We start from the raw sequence: 24994 nt of genomic DNA, 5'->3' as shown, positions 1-24994 counted from the left end.
GCAATATCAAAATTTTGGCAAGTGGTCCCACCACTAACGATTCACTTGGCTAGGTAAATCGGCGCACAGGGGGTTTGCCTCTCCCCTGGTGCGGATGCTCTTAATACAAATAATAATTACCATGGATCATTGTAAAAATAAAAAAGTAATAAAAATTATTTTATGTAATTATTGTTTGAAATAATCAATTGAAATGGATAATATTTTTTAAGACCAATGCTATGAACACAATTTCAAATCACTAGAACACCTCTAATCATTACCCTTTTTTAAACTCAGAACCTAAATTCAAGGAAAATTTCATAAATCTTCCATCAGCCTTTGACTCAAATCCATATCAATTTGAGTTTTACTCAATTCAAAATTTTCTAGGTCATTTTTCTACTCGTAGAGTTACAGTGCGATTGGAAAAAAACTAGGAAAATCAACCCCTGCCAAAAAAAATTTAAGGCCATTTTTCCATTTGTTCATGCTTTATGGCTACTAATTTTGTCATTCTTTTTTTTTTGTTAACGCCACTATTTTGTAAATGTATTTTTGGTGTAAAAAAATATACTTGTAGGAAAGTAACATTAACAAAAAAAAGAGTGGCAAAATCATTTCCTCTAATTATACCGTATATTTGAATGGCATAAACTTTCATCCTTTTGTCACGTCGTGGACTGGGGGTTTTGTTCATTACCCTCTCTCTCATTAGTTGAAATAATGTGGACCCCACCACAAAGTGATGTCAAGTTTATCATGTAATACACTTTTTGGTAAGCATGACATCACTTTGTGGTAGGTCCACATTAATGTTCACCCTCTTAAGTGGAGGGCGAACAAAACTCAACTCGTCGTGCTGTGCCCTCAAGGGAGAGCACATTTCATAGTAAGGTGTTGTCCCGGATTTGTGGGGTCCACTCCTGTCTTGTTCCAATGATCGAAAACATTCATTTCGTAGAGCTCATCGAGTAGAACAACCATTCAAAAATCAGTTAGATCAAATATCATTAAAACTTGCCAATAATGGAATCCAATGGATTTGATCCAGTATTTTAGATCCAATATTTTCAAAATAAAATATATAGATGAGGTACTTAATAATATAGAATCAAGCTAATTTTTTGCATAGTTGTTCTATTCAAAGAGTTCTAAAAAATAAACGTTTTTGATCATCAAACCAATACTGAAACGGCCGCCGCAAGGCCAGGACAGCGCTGTGCTGTCCCTTAAGGCACAGCACGGCCCCTCAGTCCGTTTTGCTGGATAGGATTGGTCATTGGTGCGTGTTCCTGTCCTCCTTCCTCAAGTGGCCTTTCTCAGTTGATAAAAAGGTCTCTCTCTCTCTCTCATCTCTTTTTTTTTCCTTCTCTCTCGCTCTCAACTGCACCTGCTACCCTCCAACGTTGACCCACAAACATCCTCAATCGCAATTTTCCTTATGTCCATGAGATCCAGATCTGGCCTCAGTTTCTCCAATTCAAGGTCAGATATGATGATTCACACTCCCTATCTTTTTCCCTATTTTTGTTACACTGCTTTTAACGATTCCTCGTAGACTTGAAGTTTCGCCTATGATTAACAAAACACTTGATTAACTTAGTTTATTCTATTTACTGCAGATCCGGTTGAATTTAGAGGAACAATTACCTGTTTATTTTGTGCTTCAGGACCAGTTTTCTGGTACACGTTTGAGATAACTCGTTTGAGTTTTTTTTTTTTAATCTTTTGGGAAAAGACCATTTTTACCGAAACCCATGAAATAATTTCTAGATTCTGCACAAGTATTACTACCAATTACTATTTTTTTTTATAACTCTGGGTCCGGGCCATACACTTAGACTAATCTGGGGACCAATCCCATCACCCACTACCAATTTACTATTTGAGAAGTATTCTGGAAAACTTATTCTGAAAGTGTGAACAAACAAGGCCAAAGCCCGAAATTGGGTTGAAAACATGTCGTTGTTGCCAAAAAGCGAGTCGATTGAAATCCGTGAGGTTTGGGAGGGCAATGTCGAAGAAGAGTTTGCTTTGATTTGCGATATAGTTGATGATTATCCTTATATAGCAATGGATACAGAGTTTCCGGGCATTGTTATTCGTCCCGTTGGGGCTTTCAAGAACATAAATGAGTATAACTACCAGACTTTGAAGGAGAATGTTGATATGTTGAAGCTAATTCAGTTGGGTATCACTTTGTCAGACGGAGAAGGGAACTTACCGACGTGTGGAACTGATAAGTATTGCATTTGGCAGTTCAATTTCCGGGAATTTAATGTTAGTGAAGATATTTCCGCCCAGGAGTCCATTGAGTTGTTGAGGCATTGTGGCATAGATTTTAAGAAGAATAATGAGATGGGTATTGATGTGAATCGCTTTGGGGAGCTCTTGATGTCTTCTGGGATTGTCTTGAATGACGATGTGCATTGGGTTACATTTCACAGTGGGTATGATTTTGGGTATTTGCTTAAGCTGTTGACTCGCAGGAATTTGCCCGAAACGCAAGAAGGGTTCTTTGATTTGATCAGTACCTATTTCCCGATTGTGTACGACATTAAGCACTTGATGAAGTATTGCAATAGCCTTCATGGTGGGTTGAACAAGCTTGCGGAGCTTTTGGAAGTTGAGAGGATTGGTACTTGTCATCAAGCAGGCTCAGATAGTTTACTCACTTCTTGCACATTTAAGAAGTTGAGAGACAACTTCTTTAACGGATCCACAGAGAAATATGCAGGTGTTCTATACGGCCTTGGGGTCGAGAATGGAGGTTAAAATAAATGATGGACAAGTGTTTGAATGTTTGATTAATCAGTTAGGCATGAGAACTCCCTTTTTCAGCTGTACACAATTGGCAAATGGTTGTTCTTCTTAGTTTCTGTTTATTGCTTATCCTTTTTCTGATCTTGTGTGTCACCTCTGTGGTGGTTGTAGCTTGGTTACTGTAAAATATTGCAGTCAGAATCTCAATGATAATCTTAATAGTTTCGCTTGTCTAGTTTCTTCTCGTATGATTTCCAGCCGTCAGTAGTTGTTTGTATGAGTCCATTTTTCTCAAAGGCATAGTTAGGCACGGGTTGAGACGAGGTGTCCAAACAACAGTTTAAGGCTTTTGAACTTGTGCTATTCGATACGAAGATGTGGTTATTGTCAAAATCTCTCTTGGTCTCACTCTCTGGCTTGCTCACTTTGTTTGATCGGGAGGATTCTGGGAAAGGCTTGGGCATGCCTTGAAGGAATAGCATGGGTTCGATGATAATATAAAAGACTCAATTCGAGAATGTTCTAACTTATAACAGTTTACTTCAATAGGCAGAACAATCGTTAAACAGAAGAAGTGATTCCAACTGCCAGGGCTTACAAAGACCGGAGAATATGAATCACTTCCTCCTAGTTTTTGGATTTGAAAAACAAAGCTACATTATTTATTTCTCTCTATCCTTGTATCTCTCTCACATACACGTGAGGAATTATTAACTGCACACTAAGCTATTGTAATTATGTTATTGGCCCACAAATTATCTGTACGGAAACCATTGAATTTGGCTGCAGTGGTATTGTTTGGTTGGTTGATTCAATAACAGGTGGTTGTATGTATTGATTACACTGAAATATAGTCTCTATAGAGAAAGGCTTATTCCCTGTGGATTTTTCCTGAGCTGACTGCTTACATGTGCAATACTTCAGATTTTAGGTGTTAATCACATCTATAAAGGAGCACTTTGAGTCTTTGACTGTGACTGGTTTGAGGTACACAGAGATCACTCCACATCTTACCATATCACAGCACATGTAGAAAATTAAAATACCTCTAGCTGATAATGAACAAGTTATTCCTTTGTGTAAATAGAATTTTATTTTAGGACTATGTTCAATGAGATTCTCTATTGTTGTTTTGCCTGCCTTGTTTACTGAACTGAATCAAGAGTCTTGCCTCAACTAATGAGGGATCATTAAAATGAAGCATGTGTTCGAGCAAGAAATAGTTTCTCATGGTGCAAAGATCATGGCTTCTTTAACTGGTTGTTGTATCTTTTCAAACTTCGTTGCATCTGTTGATTAGCGTACACTATGGAAGTGTAGATACTTAGAAGCCATGATTTTCAAGAGAATTTACCTTTCTCTTTTTAAATTATGAGCGAGGTTTCAGGCGCTTCTTCAGATGTATAGGTGTTGATAATAAAAGGTAGGAGACACCAGTACATTCTGCGGCGCTGATCAGTAAATATCCTAATTGTGAGCAATTTCCACCAGAACAGTAGCAGCAGTACGTGATATGCTTCCACTTTGATCTGAATTCTGAGAACAGAGAGAGATTCACTTCTCTTTGAGCATGTCACTCCACCTTCTGGTAAATAAAGCGAGTATAGCTTTTCTTGTCTACACACAATCTTAAATAGGTTGAATGTCTGGCAATCTATTCTAAACACGTAAATAGTCACCCACTGGACAAGCAGTAGTAAACTAACTAGAATTGGCTTAAAACATATTTGGTAGATGATCACCCTGAGCACAAGGACCATTGAGGACTATTTTCTTCGGCCCAATGACATGCAAGAGTCCTATATTATAAATGACAATTGGCCCCATGTTGAATTGAGTCACTAAAAGTGGTTCAAACCTCAGGTTGAACAGCCAAAATATAAGATTGTTGTGAATTCTGTATCAAGTAATGGTGTGGTACTGTGGTTGATATAAAATTGCTTCATTTTTTGGTTTAGTAGTATTAGTTTGATTTCAAAGCGATAATTATATTCCAGCCCCTTTGTGAAAAATGACACAATTTGCTTGGGATCCTCTCATCATTAAATACCTGATTACGATTTCATTTTATTTGGCATGTGTCGGTCCTAGAGGATTAAAATCAATGCTATTCCACTTTTCCAACTTCTAATTTCCTCTGGTGCTGTTTTGCAATATGGATATCAAGGACACCAATTCTCAAGAGGCGCTTGGGAACTTTTTTCATTATATATGTGCAGGTTACATCACTCCTTGCGTCTTCTCTATTAAGGTATCTAAAACTGAGGTTTATGCTTCTTTCTGCTCCATTGTTAAGTAGTAGTAGTTATTACTCGGCTGCTAATGTGGAAATATGGGCATTTGGAACATAGATTTGTGCTGTATAGTTTATGGTCTTCTGTTTGGAGAGTGTTTTTGTGTGTATGTACACTTTGAAGTTTATCTTCTCAAGATGCATCTTCAAAATATGTAGGAAAAAATTCTGACCATGCCACAGCCACATTTTCAGAATTGCATCTGATTGATATTGAACAAGTTTATCTTTTATAGAGAATATTGGGAGAAGTTTATTGTTATATGCCATTTGGATACAACTACAAATTTGTGCCCTCTCTCTTCCAAAATTATTCAACAGGGTGATTCTTATCAGTTCTTCGTGTCAAGTCATAAATTATCTCTCTTGCCAACATGGTAATACCGTCATCCTCCCGCTACATCACCTGGCTGACCTGTTCGGCTTTGGAATGAAGCCTTTTACTCCATGATGCATTGCTATATTCATCACTGTTTAAGACGGTATTAGAATCTCAGTAGTTGTGATCCCTTACTTTTTCTTCCTCTTCCATTTTGTTTCATTTGAATGCTGAGGACTCTTAGGTGAGTCATTCCGTGTCCAATTAGAACTCAAAATACTTTATTTAGATGAAAGTGCGGAGGACAAAAGTCTTGTTCCTATTTGTATAGTTCACTGACTTTTTATCTCGCTAACTTTACTTAGGATGCATTTACATGTCAATCTTTTTCTGTCTCCTTGGAGTGATGCATAAGCATTCCAATCTCATAAGCCTTCCATCTTTGATAACCTGCTATGCATTTCCCTTTGGTTCCCTTTAAATGTCAGAATCTGTCACCAAAAATTGATTTTTGTGAAGGATTAACTAAGCTACTCCATGTTGTTTTGTATCAAGACTTATCAAGTTTTTTATCATGCTTTTGCTTAAAATAGCGTGAATAAACCTCAAGTTTCACAGATAACACCACAATGCATTGCTGTTATGCTACTCAATTCGATCGGTTGCTTTAAGCTGTTTCTGATTCTAGAATTATCCATCTACTGGGTTGCATTTACATTTCCGTTTTGCATTTTGGCCTTGGTGCAGATGCAATCTTTCACAAAGTACAGGATGGTAATGTGTAAGTGTAACAAAGTGAACGTGATGGGCCGCACCAAGACCAAACCGCAGCAGGTGTAAGTGAAGTTTGCCCCCCCCCCCCCGCCCCCCCCCCCTCGCTCTCTCTCTCATGCGCACACATAAACGTAGTGACGTACATTTTTTTTGATAAAGAAAAATAATGCGATGACAGTGATTTTGAGCTTGTTATTACTACTCGTAACTTTTGAGTTCATTTTGTGTTTGGTTTTCTGCAAAACTATGGGGAGACTTATACAGTGGTGAGACTTATGCAGCTATTGTCAATGGATGTGTTCACTTGGGCAACGAGACTTGAACTCTTAAAAAAGATTTACATTCTTGTGTATCTATCTATCTATCTATCTATGTATCTTCTCTCCATATACTAAGCAAATGTGTTTTGCCTTCAAAAGCATCCAAACCCTCAATTCTAATTTTCTAAATTTCTAGAGGAGAGAGACGGAGGGGATGTAATACAAGGAAAAATTATTCTAAGCACATGGAGCACCGTCACGTGTTACTTTTGTTCATAAAAATAGTGAGAGAGATGTGAGAGAGAGACAGAGACAGAGACGTGGGAAAAGGAGAGAGACGTCACGTGGTACCTTTTGTTCATAAAAATAGTGAGAGAGATGAGAGAGAGAGACGTGGGAAAAGGGGAGAGACGTGGGGAGGGGATGTAATATAGAGGAAAAATTATTCTATGCACATGGAGCACCGTTATGTGATGCTTTAACCTATTCTCCACCACATGTACGTCTTTAAGTATATAGAACGGGAACACTACTAGTGTGCATCAAACGTGAATGAGAATAAAATTAAACTCTCTTTTTTATCAACTAGCATCGTCGACGTTTGATACACATGACCGAAAACACTAATGTGATTTTATTTTTGTCTCGTGCATCAAACGGGTGCAACGCTAGTATATGTCCATGTAAATGTGGAAAAGTCTGTATGTGAATTGATTGATTAGCACGATATTCAGATTATTTGAAGTCCAAATAACCTCGCTTTTATAGGCATCCTCCGAAAGAAAATGTTTTTTGTAAAAAATCCCCAGTGCTTTCACTAACAAACTTTTACCAAAATTGCTAGAGGTTTTTTTGCTAGAAAACACTAATTGACAAATTTTCTCCTCCTCAAGAATTGAGATTAGTAACTGTAAGATCATCCGGTAAAAGTTGTATGTATGTATGACCATATATGCATATTGTAAGCAAGCTGACTTTCGACTCACCCGTATATTGCGTAAACCTCAGAAACGAGTAATTAATTACTCACCCATACGGGGATTTTTGTACTACATACTAATATATACATACGACTACTTTCAAGTCAGAGCTACTCTCGTGGTGGGTTAGAGGCATGGAATCTCTTTGCCGCAAACAAACATTTTCTTCTCAAGTTAGAGAGAGAGAGAGAGAGAGAGAGAGGGATTGTGTGTAGAAACTTTATGTCCATCTCAAAACTAATTGTGACAATAAGTGAAAAGGTTCCAAATATTATTAAGTAATCACTCATTTTACTTTTAATCAATGTATGTGAGACACTATTTCCTTAATAGAGACAATAATTATTCTCTCTCAAATGGCGACAATGTCTCCTCCCTATTGTCCCCAAACCGCATTTTTTTCCTTCTCCTCAAACAGCTCCTTTATTTTCCTCTCAAACGGCTCTTTTTCTTTCAATCTCTATTTTGGACTATAGAGATGAAAGTGGGTAAAAACTACTCCACGTCAATTTGCTTCCCTTGTTCCACAATTATAGAGAATGTGGGGTGAGAAAGTAGGGAAAAATAAGGTGGAGAGAAAATTTTGTTAAATTTGAAACTGTTTGGTTCTAAAGTAGAAACAACAACTGGAGAGACAATTCTATAAGAGATTAAATTCTTTACACCGCCGGTGTAAATATTTGTTTCCTCCAAATTAATTATATTACGCCACATCGTCATGTTTTATTGATTGGGACCACTGTTTTGTAACGTGGCGAAATGTAATTGATTTGAAGGAAACAAATGTTTACACCGGCGGTGTAAATAATTTATTCTCATTCTATAATTTGCTTTCGTGCCAAATTAAAAACAGATGGATAGATAGGGTGAATTAAAATAGGTAATTGATTTTCAAACTCTTTTTTCTCATACTTAACACTCATGAAAGTGTTAAAAAAACAACTGCTGAAAGGCTAATCGTGTCATTCACATATAAGAAGACAAAAATAGAGTATTATTATAAAAAAAGAAAAAGAAAAAGAAAAATAAAGCGTGAAAATCACTCCCCCTTAAAATAACGTAAAAAGACTTGCGACAGCTAAGAATAAATCATGGTGAACTCAAAATAGACTTACCAAATTAATTTAAACGTCATTTTTTACTACATAAAGCTTTCACCATTATCATAATTTACGGATGTCATAGATGACCTGGGCCATGCTCATGCTACGAAAACAACTAAAATACCAAAAACTACCAAACGAACAAAGCTACTTTTGGGATCCGAGTTTTTGAAACACATCATTACGTTAACTAAAACTAGTACTTTTTTAATGTTGTCGGACAATTTTTTCTTTAATTAGATTGTCAGTTAACTTTAATTAGAAAAAGTGATACACTTTTATTCGTTCTGTATAATCAATTTATTTGATTGAACGACTTAGATAGTTTATTAGTTTTCTATTATAGCATGACAAAACTACAAGACGATTGATCCACGAACGGATTCGAATCTTCCGTTAAGATTTTTCTTGAAAATCTTGTGAGGATTTTATTGTAGAGTTGTCACCTCATTATATAGATCATTGCTATTAGCATTTTCTATGAGAAAGTAAACTCTTTTACCACTACGCTACCCTATAACGTCTAATCGAAGGTTAATGTATACTCCTACTACTTATTTAATTAGGTTATTTAACTGTCAGGGTTATCATAAACTAATAAAACACGGTTGTCAAACTTGAAAATTTCAACAGAAATATATATTTTTATTTTGAAATGGAAACCATTTGGTCTGGATTCACAGTTTGGTGGTGTGTAGTGTGTGCAGCGACACACACATTATGTGAGAGTTTGTGCAGTTGTGTGTGCCAATATTTGTGTTTCTAGCATTTTTGAAATCAAAATTAGTAGCAATCAAGTGGTAGTAACAAGAGAAAAATACAATGAGGTTAAGTTCTCTCTACCAGAGGTGGAAACCGTGGGGTTTCCACCACAGCTTGTGGGCCACACCTGACATTATTTTGTAAAAATTTGAACCGTTCATTTTTGTAGAGCCTGCAGATTAGTATATCCATGTAAAAAATCAGTATACATCATCAAAAATTAAAATTTAATTTATAGAATGGATAGTCATAGATTTTGAAGTTAAACTGCCAATGACTGTCCATTTTATAAATCGAAATTTTGATTTTTGATGTACTTACCGATATCCAATCAAGTTGATTTTTGAGTGCATGTATTATTTTGCGAGTTCTACAAAAGATGAACTGTTCAGATTAGAACAAAATATGCATGGTGGGGCCCATAAGGGACCGTGGTGGAAAATCCAAGGTCTCCACCCCAGGTGGAAAGAATTGCTATTGCTATTTATAATAAAAACTTTCTAAATACAACCCTTTTAAAACTAAGAAAATTTCGTGCAAAATTACCCCAATGTGTAAACACTAATTTATCCCTTTTCTCCCATCTCTCTCTCTCTCTCTCTCTCTCTCTCTCTCTAACCTGACCACCTCCCCTCCCGTTTCTTCTCCAGCAATGACCCATCCGACTTTCTCTCCACCTCCAGCAGCTCTCTCCTCCTTCTCTTATCTACTCCTTCCTCATTCTCCTTCCCCCTCTTCTCCTCTCTTTCCTCCACAACCCAAAGACCACCTGCCATTAATCTCACCAATAAATTTTTCTTCACCTTCATCTTTCTCCTCCTTCATCCCTTTCCTCAAACAAAGCAACACTAGCAATTTAAAATTATAGAAGGCCATTTCGATGAAGAAAATCATTTCGCACCAAATTTTCAAATCTGTTTGCTGACATGTTCGGATATCCATTCCCGAAAAAAGTTGAACATTCCGGTTGTTAACTTCTGAATAACACACAACAAGTCAAAAGTTAAATTCCAATTTACATCACTATATAGTCTATATTTTGAAATTTAATTTTCGATCGAGATTCGGTACTCAACTTTTCGAATAGCACACAATAATACGAAAAGTTAACTACTGATTACATCCCTGCAATTCGGAAGCCAACTCCCGAATTCATGTTTCAACTTCTGGATTTGATTTGAAAATTGAATTCCGAATTCATTTGATTAATTTGGAAGAGAACATTCGATAAAACTTGACATATTTGGGACCTGATATCCGAAAGGTAGAAACTTGGTTTTCGAAGTGGGTATTCCAATATGCTTCTGAGCTCAACTGATTGCGTACTTGGCCAATTCCGATTTGATCGATAATGTTGGCTTCCATTGCATGGTGGGATGTCGAAGGTGTTACCCAGATATGGTACGACGGCCATGTCTTGCAATCCAACCAATCGGTCACTCTCTCGAATACGTTGGTGTTTGCGACTAAGGGAGGTAGGGGAGTAGACAGTGTGAGAATGAAGGAAAATGTTGATGTTTTGCACTCTCCCCTCCCCCCTCCTCTCTCTCTCTCTCTCCCCTTCAAATGTCGGTGTGGGAGGTGAGGGGGAAAAGGGAGAACAAATAGAGAGAAAGGAGAGAAAGGAGGGAGAATGGAGAGAGAAAATGGGGAAGGTTAAAATTTTGGTTTTTTGGTAGGGAAGGGTAAATAGGAAACTTCAAGGAATTTTTTTGGGGTGTATTTAACAAATTATTACAACCACAGAAAAAGTATGTGTGTTTTATTTAGCAAAAGTCTGTATGTAGTAAATTTGTGATTGCAAATAGCGTTGCCGAATTTAAACTCAAAATACAAATCTCACATTTTGCAAGTTTACAGTATTAAAACAGCAAATAGTACGACAACGAAGTCGGCCCAAGTGCCAACTGGCCCACACCAAACAACAGACTACACGAACCCCCCTCTTTCATCTTTCTACGCATCCACCTCTTCCAGTTCCAGACTCTCTCTCTCTCTCTCTCCCCACCCACACACCCTACCGCCGGCAACCGCACCATCTCCACCGGCATAATCAGGTACTCTCTCTCTCTCGCTCTCTCTCTCCGCACACATTTAGGAGTAATATACAATTTCACACGAAAAAATCACAACCATTTCCGCACCCAAAAGTCCTCGACCCGACCCTGATCCGTTAACTCGGATCATGGCAGGAGCTCCCCCCTTACTCCTCCTAGGGTTTCTCTTCCATTGCTTCCTCTCCTGCCACGCTTGTCTCAACTCCACCAACACTTCCCTAACCAATTTCCAATCTGACTTCTTCATGCTCCAACACCAACTCAGAGGCGTCTTCCAGTTGATCGACGCCTGTTCCTTTAGGGTCACCCGATTCGACATGCTCCCCGGCTCCGACGTGCGATGGTGGGGCTCCATCGGCGACGATTTCGCTAACTTAACCAACGGATTCGTTATATCTGACATGAAACTCAATAGGACCTATAAAAACGATAGCTTTGTTGTTAACCTGAACAACAATGTGAGTTGGGATCAGATCAGGGTGGTTTCCGTTTGGGACATACCCACGGCATCCGACTTTGGGTACGTTGTGTTGGTAAACGATGCTAGAAATGGGTCGGAAGATTTTGCCCCATCCCCTTCGCCAGCTGCTGTTGGCGGAGGAGGGGGGAACAACGGCTCAAGCAATAGCTCGAGCGTTGTTGGGGTTTTTAAGGAGCCCACGATGTTTGAGAATTGCAAAGTGTTGTCGTCGAGTTATAGGGTTAGGTGGACGTTGGAGGTGGAGGAGGGTTTGATTGATATCGGCTTGGAGGCAGCCACGGGGATTCAGAACTACATGGCATTTGGTTGGGCGAATCCCAATTTTACTTCCAAGCCCATGCTTGGTGCTGATGTAACGGTGACAGGGTTCGCGGAGGATAATGGCATGTCATTTGCTGATGATTTTTACATCAGTCAGTATAGTGAGTGTGTGAAAGATGAAGATGGCAAAGTGCAGGGGGTTTGTCCTGACTCGATGTATGAGGGATCGAATGCTGCTAATACTTTGGTGAACAACTCTGTGTTGGTTTATGGGCATAGGAAAGATGGGGTGTCGTTTGTCAGGTACCAGAGGCCGTTGAATTCGGATGACAAGAAGTTTGATTTACCTGTGAATCCGTTGGATAACATGACTGTGATTTGGGCTATGGGTTTGCTTAAGCCGCCAGATAGTCTTCACCCTTACTATCTCCCCGAAAACCATGGCGGGACTTATGGGTATCTGACACTTAATGTTTCGGATCACGTGAATGATTGCTTAGGACCATTGGATGCCGAAGATAAGGACGATCAAGATCTCATCACTGCCGATAGAAATGCACCTCTTGTTGTTACTGTGGGCCCAGCTGTGTATTATCCGAATCCCCCTAATCCTTCTAAAGTTATTTACATCAACAAGAAAGAGGCGCCTGTTTTAAGGGTAGAAAGGGGGGTTCCTGTGAAGTTCTCAATACAAGCAGGTCACGATGTTGCATTTTATGTTACTTCTGACCCGCTTGGTGGAAATGCAACTCTTAGAAATAAGTCTGAGACTATTTATGCAGGGGGACCAGCAGCTGAAGGAGTCCCAGCCAGCCCTATGGTCCTAAATTGGGCACCGGACCGAAATACCCCTGATCAAGTTTACTATCAATCAGTGTTTACCGAGAAAATGGGTTGGAAAATTCAAGTGGTCGATGGGGGTTTATCAGATATGTATAATAACAGTGTTGTCTTGGATGACCAGCAAGTTACTTTATTTTGGACACTCTCAGAAAACTCAATATCTTTTGCAGCTAGGGGTGAGAAAAAGAGTAGTTATCTAGCAATAGGGTTTGGTAGTGGAATGGTAAATAGCTTTGCTTATGTGGGTTGGGTTGATGACGATGGCAAAGGGCACGTTAACACATATTGGATCGATGCACAGGAAGCCTCAGGAATACATCCGACGTATGAGAATTTGACATATGTGAGATGTAGATCAGAAAATGGAATCATGACTTTGGAGTTCACCCGTCCATTGAATCCATCATGCCATGGGGGTGAAAGGCCTGAATGTAAAAATATCATTGACCCCACAACCCCTTTGAAAATTATATGGGCCATGGGTGCTAGATGGTCAGATGACAATTTAAGTGAGAGAAACATGCATTCTGCAGCGAGTAGTAGGCCAGTTAGAGTGTTTCTTAAGCGTGGCTCAGCAGAAGCATTGGAGGATTTACGCCCCGTACTGGCGGTACACGGTTTTATGATGTTTCTTGCTTGGGGAATTTTACTTCCAGGTGGAATATTAGCAGCTAGATACTTGAAACATGTTAAGGGTGATGGATGGTACCAGCTTCATGTCTACTTGCAGTATTCTGGATTAGCAATTGTTTTACTTGGGTTTCTATTTGCTGTAGCTGAGCTCCAGGGCCTCCATTTTGACTCAGTGCATGTGAAGTTTGGAATGGCCGCTATTTTTTTGGCTTGTGTACAACCGGTGAATGCATACATGAGACCTAAAAAGCCTGCCAACGGGGAGGAGGTTTCCTCGAAAAGGCTTGTTTGGGAGTACGCTCATTTTATTACCGGAAGATCTGCCATTGTTGTTGGATTCGTTGCTCTTGTTACAGGAATGAAGCATTTAGGAGATAGATACGGTGGCGAGAACGTTCGTGGTCTCAATTGGGCTTTGATAGGTTGGTTCTTTATTGGTGCTTTGTTGGTGATATATCTGGAGAATTGTGAAAAGAAGAGGAGGAGGGACACAGTTTTTGGAAGAAGCGACTGGGTGTTGGGTAATAGCGAGGAGGAGGATACAGATCTTTTGAGCCCTAGTCGGGGATTTGCAGAAAAAGAGTTGGATTCATCTGATAGAATGGAAGTTCAGCTAGAACCCATGAGCAGATAGGGATCTTGTTTTTTACTTTATTTTTGATATATAGTTTGTTAATGTATCTTCAACAGTTTTGAGTTTCCTTTCCTTTGGCTTACACAGGAGATAGTGATTTTAAATGCCTGAAAGGTTTGAGCTTTCAGCTGCCAATCACTATGTTTGCCTCCAGTGCTCATCCTGGAAGCAAATGTTCTACATCTACTTTGTATACTGGATACATTTATTTGCATAGTTGGAACTCTCTCTCTCTCTCTCTCTCTCTCTCTCTCTCTCACACACACACTCACACACTTGATTGTGCTGTTCTTTGTGGTTTATTTTGATGACACAAATAGGAGGTACCAGCATAAAAGAGTGGTTCAGATCTAGTAGCCATCACATAAAGATTCCGTCTGTAAATTTCATGGAGAGGAACCTATCATGTTACACATGCTCTGCGTATAGGACATTTTGACATTGAAGTTGGGAATTTTCTTCTTAAATCATGGACAATTTGTATGCTGTCTCATGTAAATAAACCTTTCATCTATTCATTGTTCATTACATTTTGTAGTCCGTTTGGCATACTAGGTGGGGAAAAATAATTGTGTGATGCAGGCGGAAAAACACAGCAAATAATTTTCTTTCTTCACTGTCATGTATGATTATGGTACTCTAAATTTTTTTAATGTTAAGAGTAACTGGATTAATCTTGCTCTGGATTGTGGTACCTCATCTACTTTCTCTATTCTTTGGAATGGAGAGCAACTTCCCACTTCTTTGCCTTGGAGGAGGCTACCTGCTACGACAAGGGGATATCCTATTTCTCCCTTATCGTTTGTTTTATGCATGGAGAGACTCGCAACTTATTCAAAATAAGGTGCTGAATATAAATTGGAATGGGCTGGGAGCTTCTGCGAAGGCTAATGAAAAGCTCTGGGATTGGATTTTTAGTATACTATGGACGTGTTTTGTAAAGCTCCTGGGCAAATGATTACTTCAAAAATTGGAATTTTTTATTTCTCCTAAAGTTAGGAAAGGGGAAGGTTCGGCTTTGAGTAGAAACTAATTCGATGACCGAATTAGAAAATTTTGGGTTATTTTCCTTTATCCATTCCTTTGATCTACAGATTTATGTTTGATACAAATCTTTTATTCTTCTTTATTTCCTCCATCAATCTCTTCACTTGTGCAGGGATAAACCATACTATAAATTAATGAAAAGACCTCCTCCCCAAGCTAATTTAGTCTTGTAGAGCATATGAGTTTTAGTAATTTCTTGCTCGGCAACATCAAGACCAACTGACCAAGGAGGCCTTCATCTCATGGGCTCCTACCAAATTAACGACAAATTAAATTTAAAAAACACCAATATTCACAAAATCATATAATTTTCTAGTTTCCCCCTTGTCATATCAGGTAAAAATGAGAAAGTCAGGCCACGAGCGCACTCTTCCTTCTATACCTCTATGCAACAAATATTTTGATTTGAGCTATCGACTGAAGTGACACGTACAACAACAAAAAATAGTTCTTTTTGGACGTTAACGTTGCTTTTTAATCGAATAGTTATACCCGTTAGGTCCATTATGGATCCCACGTTAGGTTTGGAAAAGAAAAGTTACTAGAACTTTACCGTCTAATTTTTTCATAGCAAATGTGATTTGCACAGATGACTGTAAATGCTTGATTCAACTTATTTTTTTATTGATGGTCTACAGATCGTGGACCACCATGCGTAATCAAAATGAAGAGATTGCATAGGGCGTCAAACTTTTTTTCTTTTATGAGGAATACCATACACATTGAAATAAATGACTCAAATCATTAAGCTGTGAACCTATGTCGTGTATAGCCGATAATTTGGATTTGCTGCATACTGCCTTTGTTTCATCTATAGATAAGAAGCGTTCCTGTGCATGCTCTTTCAAGTTAAAGAAAGAACTCGACTTCTGCTTGTGGTCATGAGCTGTTTGATAATATGTGCAACACAATTGCACTTGATGTTCACGTCATGAAATATCACTGTGTGATGTAAATTAACATGAAATCGGTTCTTTTCTTTTCTTTTTTTTTTTTTTTGTATCTATACAGATTCACGCCAATAGTGATTGCTTCCAACACCGATCCCCAACTGTAGTCGTTAATGATGGTGATATAGCAGGACCATCCCGCATTTCTCCTTTTGCCTGTTATAACTTTTGTAAACTTGTTTGTTGAGGATGCTCAGCAGTAGCCTTGGTAATTTTATCTGGAATTGGAGCCAGATTGTTTTGAGGCTGGAACTGGCATCTGTGCCTTTCCATTGGGGGAGAAAAACTGAGGTGGTTCACAGTGAACCAACTTTCCGTCCAAATTTGTTGGCTCCGTTAAGTATTAGACCAAATAGAAACCAATGAGGTAGTTGAGGGATGACATAAAGGGTTTTCCTAGTTTGAGGACGAAGTAGAAAAAAATATGGATAATTTAGGAGATGTTTACATTAAAAAAACTCTAAAAATTAAACATACTTGAGAAAGAAAATTCCACCTCTATTCTGAATACTCCAACTATAATTTTGGACTAAAGAAAAGAGGGCAGCAACAAAAGGGGTGGGACCTTCGACACTACATTTGATGGAAGAAGATACGAGGAAATTAAACAAGACAAAATTAAACACAATTTACCTTCCTTTCTAGAAGGTTGCCATAACCAATAAATAAATAATGCTATATACTCAACTTTTTACCGCAATCAACCACAACTGCTGGCCTTTTTGTTTTGGTGTTTTTCTTCTTGAACCCTTAATACGCGACAGTTGAAATAAAGACGAAAACGAAAAGTTAAGTTGGCGTAAAACTAACGAACACACATGCAAAGAAAACCCAAACAAACAGATGACTCAAGTGCCAATGATCTCAACTCTTGGGTATCCTAAGGCCCTGTTTTGGGATATCTAAAAGACTAAAACCAAGACTTTCACAGTTTTTTTTCATCCTTGATGAACTATTTTCTTCCTTCGTTCAATTCTTTTTTTCTTTATTCATCTCATTCGGACTAGAGGAGCTAGAAAAGTGAAAGCTAAGGACCATGTTGAAAAACAGCTGACTAAAGACAACACAAGCCTAGAAAAACTTGGAATTGGGCCTCGATTTTGTCTTTACTAGATCTTTTTTTTTTTTTTTTCTTCTAAAAAATGGGGTGCATTTTTAAAATTATTTTGAATCCTCTACCCATGACAGACAGAGAGAGATGAGAAGTATTTACCTGAAGATGAAAACATTTCACAAAAGAGTAAAGATTAGGAAAGTGTTGGTTTTTGAATAAACCAAATGGGGCCAATGGGTCCACGACGGTGCACAGGCATTAAGGGCAGCATACATGACGCGTCTGTACGGGCAGTCCTTACCACAGCGCTCATCTTGGTTTAACCCCCTGCCCAAGTGATTGTGGTTTAACGCCCTGTCCAAGTGATTGTGCTCTGGAAAACCTACTTTTGCCACCCCTTCGATAGCGGCTGTCGGGGTGGTGATGGGATCTTTCTCTTTGCTAGCAGCCGCAGCGATGGTCATGCAAAGGACAAGAAGAATAGTGAGGGCATGTCCCATATTCTTAGCCATGGTAATTGTATGGCCCAAGTGAAATAATCAACTCGATCTCTTTGATGAAAATTGTGCTTGTGAGAAATAGGGGTTCATGAGATGCCTCTTTTATATATACTAGGTTCACCTTCGTGCACAGCACGAATGCATGCCCGTTGAAGGGAACAAGTTTTGATATAGGCTAGATATGTCATGTTTGTAATTTTAGAGCCGGAAGCAATAGAAAAGCATGGAAATAGGTAGGAAGATATATCACATAGATTGATCAAAGTAGGAAAAGCATTAGATGATTCACATACCACACAGTGTGTAGTCTATTTATAGATGCTAAAGGAGTATAACAGTAAAGTTCACAGTAGTCATAGATAGCAGTGTGTAGTCTATTTGGAAACGGAACTTTTCATAGCAAAATATTGTTCATGGAAGCCTTTTTTTTTGTCTCAATTCAACAAATGCTTTGCCCATCAACAAATGCTTTGTCCTTGCAGTTTTCTGCATCTGGTTGTTTCGGATGGTCTCTCTTCCGAACTTATGATTTTACTTGAGCAAATTGTCAATGTATTTGGGAAAAAAAGGTGAGCAACCAGCGAAACTCAATCAAAGCCTCAATTCGAACGGAAGTGACACTAACAACACACTTCATATATCGCGAGCCACAAACCTCTTTACTTGATCAATGCACCACACCAAAAAGGTCGATAGTAAAAATGATTGTAAAGTTTTGACTTGAGATGCACCAAATCCTCCACAGCCAATTCTACCATTAAATTTCAAACCAATGCAGCAACTAAACAACATAACAACATGAATATTGGAAGGAAGCGAACCAAAAAGTAGATATCAAAAAGTAGATATCAAGCATGGTGAACAACAAATCTCCTTTTTTATTTCTACGAAACCAAATCTTTGAATTAGCAAGGCAAGACTCTGCAAAACCTGGGGGGAAATTGAGAAAGTGACAAAAGTATGTGAATGACCCTAAAAAATAAGCAAAAAAATGGACAAATCATTTGTTTGTTCAAGCTTTTCGATTCTGGAAACTAAGCTATGTATAATATGGACCCAAGCATTCCTATTACTTTGCCTTTCTAAACTTTGCATAACAATCCCCCTTGATCGACCGCCTGCAAATAAATACATAAATCAAGCATCGTATAATGCAGCTGTCTTTGTGATGCAAAAATTAATTAGTTGTAGTATTAACTTGGGAGCTATGAACAAAGAGGACCAAATTCAAAAAAAATAACCAATCATGTTTCTCTTTATTTATATAGTACAATATTAAACAATAACAGATAACACAAAAAATAAAATGCTCATGATTGTAAAATGGTAATGGACATTTAAATTGAAATATGGAGAAAATAAAATGTACTGGCAAAATATCAATTCAAGATTTAAAAGATTCGAAAGGAAAGCCCAAAAACCATACCTAATGGCGGAATTCTTCCATGTCCTTTAAAATCCCTCTGCATTCACTTCTCTTGCTATCCCTATTACGTGTCTGCAACGAAAACGATAGAACTATAAAGGTTACTCTGAAAAGTGAAAACAACTTGGGCATTATTAGCTAACAACAATAGAAGAAACCTCAACACTACTTGGAAGAAAATAATACTACTTAAAGAAGGGGAAAGTTCACGAGAAGAAAACAAAACGGAGCAAAGCTAAGGAGTGGTGATTCAAACAGAACCGGCTGTACACGAAAGTCTAGCAGCCCTTAGATAGTTCCCCCACCTGCAGAACATAGCGGAATGAAAATGGTAGGACCATATGCATAACTGCGAGACGGGGGAAATTTACAAACCCAAATCGAGGACTAACCAGAGTCAAAAATACAAGCACAGCAACACATGAGAAAATGAGCAAAGGAAACCCAACAAGGATGTGTCCGATAGCAAGCCTCCAATGCTTAAGTTTGTCAAACTATCATCCCATGGAACTAATGACGGTGCAACGCTATTGCCAGACCTCACCTCATCATCCTAATAAAAAGCAAATTAGGATTTTTTAGAAAAAGAGGATAAAATTGAAATGCATTCAGCCTTTTAGTTTCAATAGAAGCATCACGGAAAAGCAAGAAAGGCCACCCCATAACGCAAGACTTGTGAAAAATAGTCATGTCAAAACTTACTCCATGCAGATATCCAGCAAATCTGAACTACGCAACTTTTTTTTTTTTTACAAGAACTACGCAACTAATCTGACAAGGTTTCAATGAGTTTTGAGATAAAAAATGAAATGGATAAACCCATACTGAAAACTGTATTTTGCAATAGCTATAGAAGGAAGAGAGCAGCATCAAAAAGTTAACTGTCATGCAACAATATGACAGATGAACAACATCGCAATATTATCTACCATGCAGTCAACTGGGACATCTGAATGCATATATTTGTAGTAAGAGTTGCATTTGCCAGTTTACTTAGATTGGTTGGCTTGAAATCTAAAACTTCTTCCTTTCTAATATCTACAAGCTTTAAAATTGTACTGCAACCTCTCTCTTTCGCCTGAAAGCCATTCCCTAAGTGAGTAGATCTAGAAGGTACTGCAACTGTTTTGGGGCAAAGTTCGGAGAACCACCCATACCTAAGGGAGATGAAGTCAGAAGTTAAACTAAACAGTAGTTATTTGAAAAAAGAGAATAAGAGAGAGACCTTAAGCCAAAAACAGAGGGACATTCTACAGCTGCATATACATCGCCTGCACTAATGCCAATGTCATTCACTGTCCATCGTTTGTATGCATTTAATTTCTCCAATTGAATATTGTATGGGAAAAGCATGGGATCCCCTATAGCAACACTTGAGCTTCCCCATTTGCTATTCAGGTGCTTAGCACAGATGATATCTTCCTGCGAACACTTAGAGTGAGTTTCAGAATTGGAATATGACCATCCTACATAGAGGTATTGCATTTGAATTGGAGGTGGTCCCTAAGTGAAGCCCTGCCTTGTAATCTCGGCATAGGAACATCATATTTTGCAACTTCAAATAGCAGAACATACGCAAGAACATGTTTGGGTAGAGTTTGACTATGACACATGAAATGTCTTGTACAATTAGCTTGAGTTCTAAACATACAAAACTTGGAAGTGGAAGCAAATTCGATGGCTAATATTGGATTATTGGCAAATGATAATGCTCATCATGCCCTTAATAACCTTATTGGTGATTGTCGTTGACTGTTAAATAGGTTTAGCAAGGGGATGATTGGACATATCTTCCGGGAAGCTAACAAATGAGTGGATATTTTGGCAAAGAAAATCAGCTACTTTTAGCATTTCCTTAAAAAGTTATTCTGACAACCAATGGATTTCAAAAGACGAAGAGAAGTATTTTTTTTTGCATTTTTCATATTAACCATAAACTCAAGCAAAGGTCTTTACCAGATCCAGCTAGACACTGATTGCACAACATGCCTCTATGGTGTTCAGAAAGCATTCCATTGGGCCATGCTGCAATTATTACAAACAACCACATTATTACACCACTCCAACAATTGTGAAAGGAATATAATGAAGATGTAGCTGGAATCAAATATGTAGAGATGCTTACATAATGTAAATACAATAAAACAAGGATCCAAGAATCAAACTGTGATGTGCCAACCTTTAGCTGGGGTTATGAACCCTTATAATTCCACATTTTGGAATTAACTTATCAATATTTGGGGACATATGAAGGTTTTTTGTTAAAAATATTGTGACAAACACCTAAATGGACACAAAGACAGTTGAAACCAAGGGTTCGCTTGACAGTCAAGGCTTGAGACTCAAGATTTGCTCCATCCTAAAATCTCTCATATACTATCAACTATCAAGTCCTTTAGAACCAGACCATACACGACTTTGGCTTGGTTTTAATTGGCCTCCATTAATAAACGATGGGATTTGTTGGGGATACGCATAAGAAAATTATGTGTAGTATAACCAAATCTTAAGTAAATGAACTATAATATTATATGTTAGACAAAGATCCAAATTTAGATTCCATGTAGTAGAAAATTCTGTATATTATAACCAAATCACATGTAAATGAAATATATAATATTATGCGGCATTATTTAATACCTCGTGTAACCATGAATGTATCTAAGATTGCAATACAGAAAGATATGGTTAATACCTTATTTTGGTCTTGCTTCAGAGCTACTCGATTTTTCTTCAGATCTTTCAGTATTAGAAGCCAATTTTGCACTGTTATCCACGCTATCTGCTTTCGAATCAGAGTTGTGGAGTCTATTGGTCTTTGTAGATTTTGAATTTTCATCTCCTGCCGGAACAGTTGGGCCAAAGCTAGAAGAGGTTGAGCCTGAATACTCTGCAATGCATCATCCTTTATTAATGAATTTGGAAGCACCATACCAGATTTGTACTGTGACAAGACTAAATTGCAAATGGCAGAAAGATCCGCCTAAAAACATCACTTAAAGTTAACAAGAAATAAAGAAATGTCACGATATCTATTTTTAACCAGCTCAGCGAATTTCACTAAAGACAATGGAGTTTCCAAAATCCTTACTCGAAACTCGGGGAGAAGGGAGAAACTCGCAAAAATTAATCTTCAGTTAGCTTAATAGTTAATCAGTTCCAGATCAATCACTTGTTAGATAATAGACCTCCCCTTACATAAACAATGCTTCAATGTGACCTAATACCAAACTTTTCCATTGAACTGCTACAGAGCATTCAATGCACAACTTACCCAGAAATTGTTTTTGCCATGAAAAAGGTGTCTACTGTATATCCAAAGTTCATACAATTGATACCATATACTATATCGACCACCTTAAAATGAGATCAGTATTAAACATGTTATCCCGTAAATCTCCAAAAGATCCCTTACAGCAATAGAAGGAAAAGTGGCAAATCAAATCTATGTAACTCAAACTGAAAGAGGGCACATGATCCACCGTTTATGCTGTGCTTAGGGGCATGGGAAAATAGAACAAAAAAGTAATTGTTAAGGAAAGAATACAGAGCAAGGAAAGGTTTGTAATAATCCACAACAAACCTGCCTCAGGTCTCGCATCTCTTCCTCTCCTTTCTCGCTCTGTCTAGAATGCTTCTATCTGTTTCAATTGTTCTACTCTGTAAAAGGAGATAACATTTTTCCAAATTAAATCAATAAAAAACTGAACTAAAGGGGCCGAGAGATAACAAGGAAGAAAGCCCTAATTAGCGAAGCAATTAAACAACTCTAATACAAGCAATCAAAATTCCATTAATCCAATTCATAAAAAAATCAAAATCACCGTAATTAGGGCTTTCAATGCCATCAATCTAACCCCTTTGAACAAGAAGAGCATTCAATTGTGTGGCCCAAGAGATACAACAAACACACACAAAACCCAAAAAAAAAGGGCACTGGGCAGGAGGCCAGAAACAAACACCAACATGTATCTCTTCCAGTAAGCGCACTGGAGGAGGCCCCCCAAAAAGGTGGAAACCCAAATCCTGAACCAAAACCCTAAACCAGATCCGAATAGTTACCTCATCTAACGAAAGAAACACACAGAAGAAGCCCCAAAGAGATCCCTTGCCTTCTTCATCGCCGTCCTCATCTCCGTCGTCGTTATCGTTATCATCGCCGTGGTGCCGCCTTCGCTGTCCTCACTCTCTTTCTCTCTCTCTCTCTCTCTCTCTAAAATGTAGATTATAAGCGGTAAAGCATGGCAGTGCTATTCTCTCTGTTCAACTCAGAACGGCACCACGTGGCTGAGAGCGAAATTACAATAATGGCCATCCGAAAAACTGCTCCTTGGGCAATTGGTAAAATGGCCAAAATCAAAGGGCAAAATTGTCCCAATTGAAAAATGGCATCCCCCAATCTGGTTCTTATTATTTAGGAGGATGGACAATCTGGTTCTTATTATTTAGGAGGATGGATATATATATAGAGAGAGAGAGAGAGAGAGAGCATATATTAATTCCTCTATGAATCCAACCAATTGGATTGAATTCGATCATTGGCTATATATATATATATATATATATATATATATATATATAGAGAGAGAGAGAGAGAGAGAGAGAGAGAGAGAGAGCATATATTAATTCCTCTATGAATCCAACCAATTGGATTGAATTCGATCATTGGCCAGTTTTGTACCTTTTTTAATTCCTCTATGAATCCAACCAATTGGATTGAATTCGATCATTGGCCAGTTTTGTACCTTTTTTAAGTAGGAGGCAAGGGTCAGTTCTTGATCGATTGCGCAAAAGAGACGTCCTGTTCTACTAGTCACTGGACCGTCTTGTTAGGGTCAGTACTTGTAATCCCTGAACAGTATTGTTGGGGTCAGAAGTTGTCCGTCTAGTGTTTCTATGGATGGTCTGGTCTATCAATCATGACCCACTAAATGGCGGGCTCTATAAACAATGCGACCGAGCAGCGCTACAGCCACCGCACCAAAAATGCGGCGGCCGGCCCCCACACGCCTTGTGGGGTTCACTCCGGGCTCCGCACGGATGATCCGAACCGTTTAATAATTTTTAAAAAAAAATCCAAGTGGATTGCGCGAAATATCAGCTCAATCCAATATATGTAGGTGCTTGGATCAAGTTTCTCATCTTTGGAAAATAGGAAAAAATGGAAAGATTGATTTTTTGGTGTATAGAAAGATGAGAAGCTTGATTTGAGTACCTACATATATCGGATCGAGCTAATGTTATAAGACGCCCACTCGATTTTTTAAAAACAAATTATTGAACGGCTCGGATCATCCGTACGGGGCCTGGAGTAAGTCCCACACAGCGTACGGTGACCGGCCACTGCATTTTTGGTGCGGTGGTTGTAGACTTTCTGATGGTTCATTCAGCGTAGTGAATGAACTGGATCTACTTTTTAATTTATGAGAGATCTCTACTCTGCTATCTTTTGATTCTAAAGTATATTTGATATCTACAATGATGCAATGTAAGAAATGTTCATAGTTGACTAGTATACATGGAAAAATATAGCCCCGATCATTAATAATAAAAGACCTATTTTGAAACGGCATGACACATTGCTTTTATGAGTGTTTTGCCATTAAGCAACTTTTAAGTTTTGAGGTATCAAATAGGAACTGAATATAATTGTTTTAGAGAAAAATACATCTAACAACATAGGAGTAAAAGATTACTAAAAGCATATACTACAAAACATGAATTCATTTTGTGCATAGCACGGATTATTTGCTAGTAATATTTTATTTATTTTTTTGGCTAGTAGCTTGGGCAACGATACCTAAAAATATTAGACTTGTTTGGATCATGGGTGACTGAGGGACATAACTTATTGGATATATATATACAGTCT

At 38.2% G+C, this 24994-nt stretch overlaps 3 protein-coding genes across 15 annotated transcripts; 2 read left to right on the top strand and 1 right to left on the bottom strand.

Annotated features, from left to right (window-relative positions):
• Positions 1–1201: 1201 nt before the first annotated feature.
• On the top strand, positions 1202–2980 carry LOC131333903 (probable CCR4-associated factor 1 homolog 7). Its single transcript, XM_058368710.1, has 2 exons — positions 1202–1467; positions 1605–2980. The coding sequence occupies exon 2, from the start codon at positions 1942–1944 to the stop codon at positions 2755–2757; it is 816 nt and encodes a 271-aa protein (XP_058224693.1). The 5' UTR covers positions 1202–1467; positions 1605–1941; the 3' UTR covers positions 2758–2980.
• Positions 2981–11286: 8306 nt separating this feature from the next.
• On the top strand, positions 11287–14377 carry LOC131333031 (cytochrome b561, DM13 and DOMON domain-containing protein At5g54830). The gene has a single exon (XM_058367332.1). It carries the CDS (start codon positions 11422–11424, stop codon positions 14143–14145), a length of 2724 nt encoding a protein of 907 aa, XP_058223315.1. The 5' UTR covers positions 11287–11421; the 3' UTR covers positions 14146–14377.
• Positions 14378–18556: 4179 nt separating this feature from the next.
• Positions 18557–23299, bottom strand: LOC131334084 (uncharacterized). 13 transcript variants are annotated; one of them, XR_009202030.1, is made up of 7 exons: positions 21763–21782; positions 21079–21147; positions 20348–20588; positions 20188–20279; positions 19515–19675; positions 19123–19427; positions 18557–18814 (listed from the first exon to the last, which is right to left on the bottom strand). XR_009202030.1 is itself a non-coding variant. In XM_058368952.1 (6 exons), the coding sequence occupies exons 1-5, from the start codon at positions 21773–21775 to the stop codon at positions 19149–19151; spliced, it is 585 nt and encodes a 194-aa protein (XP_058224935.1). In that variant the 5' UTR covers positions 21776–21782; the 3' UTR covers positions 18557–18814; positions 19123–19148. The 13 variants fall into 13 exon arrangements, 1 of the variants encoding a protein (XP_058224935.1); XR_009202040.1 differs by lacking the exons at positions 20348–20588; positions 21763–21782 and adding an exon at positions 23185–23299; XR_009202029.1 differs by lacking the exon at positions 19515–19675 and having other exon boundaries at positions 19123–19194; positions 20116–20279.
• Between the last annotated feature and the right edge of the window lie 1695 nt (positions 23300–24994).

This window comes from Rhododendron vialii, chromosome 7a (genome assembly GCF_030253575.1).
Source record: "Rhododendron vialii isolate Sample 1 chromosome 7a, ASM3025357v1".
In the NCBI taxonomy this organism is placed as follows: Eukaryota; Viridiplantae; Streptophyta; class Magnoliopsida; order Ericales; family Ericaceae; genus Rhododendron; species Rhododendron vialii.
This window is presented reverse-complemented; position numbering and strand designations above follow the sequence as displayed.

Bases quoted from the DNA above. Each gene is read 5' to 3' on its own strand.
- LOC131333903 (XM_058368710.1), top strand. From the start codon at position 1,942: ATGTCGTTGTTGCCAAAAAGCGAGTCGATTGAAATCCGTGAGGTTTGG.
- LOC131333031 (XM_058367332.1), top strand. From the start codon at position 11,422: ATGGCAGGAGCTCCCCCCTTACTCCTCCTAGGGTTTCTCTTCCATTGC.
- LOC131334084 (XM_058368952.1), bottom strand. The intron at 20,280-20,347 runs GTCTCTCTCTTA...CATCTCCCTTAG, and splicing joins CCCTCTGTTTTTGGCTTAAG to GTATGGGTGGTTCTCCGAAC. The intron at 19,195-20,063 runs GTTGACTGCATG...TTTTCGTTGCAG, and splicing joins ATATGCATTCAGATGTCCCA to ACACGTAATAGGGATAGCAA.